Raw genomic sequence first — 2,066 nt, forward strand, 5'->3', positions numbered from 1 at the left:
ATACGCTCCGATATCCCTTTTCATAGCTTCTTTTGAGGAGTAGTTCTTGTTAATCATATGGGATTGAAGTCCACGGAAAAGGTGATAATCACAAGGTGCAATATCCGGAGAGTATGGTGGATTAGGGGAGCATTAGCTCCCATCATATACGCACCAACTTATGGACTGACCTGATAGGTTAGATTATATTAGATTTGTGGGAGGTTGGGCAAGTCCAATCACTCAATCAGGAGACCATTGTACTACATCCGCATAGATTTCAGTAGAAATAATTGAGATAGGAAAGATAAAAGTAGGTGGTAAGACGGATCAATTAGTTTGAGGTCACGCGTTAGCTTTGTTATTCGAGCTGATTATTTAGTCACGTTGCCTCAGTGGACGGGTGAACAACGTCCGTTCACAATCGAAACATATTTCAAGGCCACTGATTTGTGATTCGTCGTATATTTTGTTCACGTTATTCGACGGTTGCCTGATGCGTCAAGGGTAGATTTGATACCTAGGAGAGCAACATTTTCAGTGATAAAAATACAACGGACATCGAGAACAAGTAAAAATTTTGAACTCGCCACTAAAAGTTTGCACGATAATTCGTGCGAAAGAAAGCGGCTGCCTTGGGAATTCTAAAAGTTATTGTACTTTTTACCCCGGGCCCGGAGTTCTCAGAGGGGCCCGGACTCGAGATTATACGTATTTTTATGAATTAGACATAATTGGAAAGGGCCCGCATTTGCAATTTTCCCCCGGGGCTCGGATATGCTCTCTAAGGCCCTGCAGGTGGTCAACAAATATGTGCTGTTTATGGGTATCGAATGCGCCCGCAAATTGGTGGCTCCAACGATTTTGGTAATATGTGAGACAAATGTGCATTGCTACGCCAAGACCTCAAAAATATTAAAAAATAAAAATAAAAAATTAAAATAAAAAAAATTTTATTCATATCTTATTTTTCAAAATGGTTCAATATTGGCAAGATCATCAAACATGCGTACTTTTTTATTTTATTTTATTTATTTTTTTTTTTTTACTTAGGATCTTATCCCACAATTGTTGTGATATGTATATTTCTTTCCGTAATTCGATGCTTACCAATTTTAACAAGTTTGCCATGCTCGTGTGTATTTATCGCCAACTCTCCTTCATCTATTTTCGTTGCAAGTCAAATGCAAAAGATGAAAAGAAGTAGCAACTTTAAGTTGGCAGTTCGCATGTAAGGGCCATTCAGGTTTAGTCTTTGTACTGCAGTGTTTCCAGTCGTTTGTGACAAGCGAGATGTCGGCAAGTTACTGGCTAACAATTTTTGCCACACTATTTTGCACACAGGTAAGTTAAAGGTATAAGATAATTTGTTTCTACTTTACTGACAATACAACTTGTTTCTTTTCTTCACACGTAAACACACACACATATATGTACGTCAATTTGCACAGCTCTCCCTCTCGGCCGTTGTACAGGCTGCCCAGCCCGCCAATCAAGAGCTGCAGGCATTCATCGGCCGCGTTGAGGCGCTGGTACTCGATACCACCGATCGTGCACTGATTATCACCCGTAATATTTACCTTAACATAAGCAAAGAGATGCCACCAATGCTGCTGCAGGCTACCAATCAAACGATGCAAGATTATGTTTGGTGGGTCAATGAAGCATTGAATGGCTCATCAAATGCCAACTTCACCATTAACCGCAAATTGTTGCGGCAATTTAAAGTGAACAATCTGCAAATCGAACTGCTGCGTCGCCAATTGACTCCGCTGCAACCGGAGTTCAACTTTCAACTGATCTCAGATGAATTTACCAACTCACAAAAAAACATCACCGAATTTGATAATTTATATTTGTGGTTCATGCAGGAATTCGCGGACGCATCGCAGCAGTTGTGGGATACATTGTCCGAGCCTACAGTCGAGGAGCAACAGGAGCTATTGGAGCTGCTCGATGAGATCTCCAAAGAGCAGCAACTGCGTGAGAAGGATAAATTGTATGATGAATTTATTGCCATGTTTCTATTCAAAATCGAAGAGAATGAGTTGGAGACTAAAGAATTGTATTGAAAGAGAGGGTAACAG

The 2,066-nt window shown here is 40.4% G+C and overlaps 1 protein-coding gene across 1 annotated transcript; it reads left to right on the forward strand.

Annotated features, from left to right (window-relative positions):
• Positions 1 to 1,238: 1,238 nt before the first annotated feature.
• On the forward strand, positions 1,239 to 2,066 carry LOC128865249 (uncharacterized). Its single transcript, XM_054105390.1, has 2 exons — positions 1,239 to 1,323; positions 1,431 to 2,066. Exons 1-2 carry the CDS (start codon positions 1,273 to 1,275, stop codon positions 2,049 to 2,051), a joined length of 672 nt encoding a protein of 223 aa, XP_053961365.1. The 5' UTR covers positions 1,239 to 1,272; the 3' UTR covers positions 2,052 to 2,066.

The sequence above is a fragment of the Anastrepha ludens genome, chromosome 5, assembly GCF_028408465.1.
Source record: "Anastrepha ludens isolate Willacy chromosome 5, idAnaLude1.1, whole genome shotgun sequence".
Classification (NCBI taxonomy): domain Eukaryota; kingdom Metazoa; phylum Arthropoda; class Insecta; order Diptera; family Tephritidae; genus Anastrepha; species Anastrepha ludens.

Coding starts and splice junctions, on each gene's coding strand:
- LOC128865249 (XM_054105390.1), top strand. CDS start 1,273: ATGTCGGCAAGTTACTGGCTAACAATTTTTGCCACACTATTTTGCACA. Junction 1,324..1,430: donor CCACACTATTTTGCACACAG/GTAAGTTAAAGG, acceptor CAATTTGCACAG/CTCTCCCTCTCGGCCGTTGT.